The sequence below is a fragment of the Lissotriton helveticus genome, chromosome 11 (assembly GCF_964261635.1).
Source record: "Lissotriton helveticus chromosome 11, aLisHel1.1, whole genome shotgun sequence".
Classification (NCBI taxonomy): domain Eukaryota; kingdom Metazoa; phylum Chordata; class Amphibia; order Caudata; family Salamandridae; genus Lissotriton; species Lissotriton helveticus.
In genome coordinates, this window is record NC_136072.1 from 126,375,264 (window position 1) to 126,376,333 (window position 1,070).

The window sequence follows — 1,070 nt, forward strand, 5'->3', positions numbered from 1 at the left end:
ACCTGCTGTAGTCCGCGGAACCGCCTGACATCATCCGTCTCCGACTCAGCGCTCAACTGAAAAGGTATCAGGGCTGTGGCGCAATGTATTTATCTCGCCGGAACTACTTCCTCGGGCCGCCAGCTCTGGAGGTGTGGCCCGCCCACCGCTCGGGCTCTCAGCCGGTCGACTGCGCCCCTCCGCCTGTGCTACTGCTGCGGCCGGCGTGCAGGGGGCGGGCATGGTCCGCTCCCTCAGTTTTCTTGGGGTGAAATGAGATGTATAACGGGGCGCACGGCGGTGGGACTCTTTATTCGCTTAAAGTGACCGACGGCGGAAGGATACTTGCAGCAAAAAGAAATCGTGAGTGACGCGTCGCGCACTAAACACGGGGTTTCCAACTCTGGCCCTGGCTCGTCAGAAGGTAGGTGCTCCGCCCTCCTGTGACCGGGGCCGCTGTTTGAGTGACGTGCGCGCGCCCCTGACACGAGACGTGCCCTGGGTGATGCGTGGGCCGCACGTCACCTGTCGGTGCTATTGTTGCATGGGTGTGTTTGAAGGTTTACCCAGGGTAGGGTGACCAACTGGCATTGGTGCAAATTCAGGACGGTGAGTGTAAAAATTCAGGACAAAGGGTCAAAATTCAGGACACAAATTCAGGACAGGAGGTCAAAATTCAGGACAAACCTTCAGGACAATAGGTAAGTTTTACAGACACATCAGAGGTCGCGCAATAGTATATAATTAAGCCCAGCCATTTCCAAACATATTCACCCATTTGCAAACCTATTCATCATGTATCCTTCCATCTATCATTTCACTCATCCATCCCTTCATCCATCCCTACATCCATCCTTTCACTCATCCATCCATTATCCATCCATCCACCCTTTCACCCTATCCATCTGTACACTTATCCATCCACTCTTCATCCCATCCATCCATTCACTCATCCATCCAGCCATTTACCCTTTCACCAATCCAGCCCTCCTTTCACTTCACTAATCCTTCCACCCATCCACTCTTTTAATCATCCATCCATCCTCCCTTTCTCTCTCCATCGACCCTTTCACTTAGCCATCCTTCCTTCC

At 53.1% G+C, this 1,070-nt stretch overlaps 1 protein-coding gene across 2 annotated transcripts in view; it reads right to left on the reverse strand.

Annotated features, from left to right (window-relative positions):
- The window catches only part of EIF4A2 (eukaryotic translation initiation factor 4A2), a 34,965-nt gene extending 34,520 nt beyond the window's left edge, over window positions 1-445 (reverse strand). For both annotated transcript variants that reach the window (XR_013602571.1, XM_078667535.1), the window contains exon 1: window positions 3-445. Coding sequence is in view for 1 of the 2 variants with exons in the window: in XM_078667535.1 (XP_078523661.1) it covers window positions 3-34 (32 nt within the window). In the remaining variant the exon portion in view is untranslated. The remainder of the gene's footprint in view (window positions 1-2) is intronic.
- Between the last annotated feature and the right edge of the window lie 625 nt (window positions 446-1,070).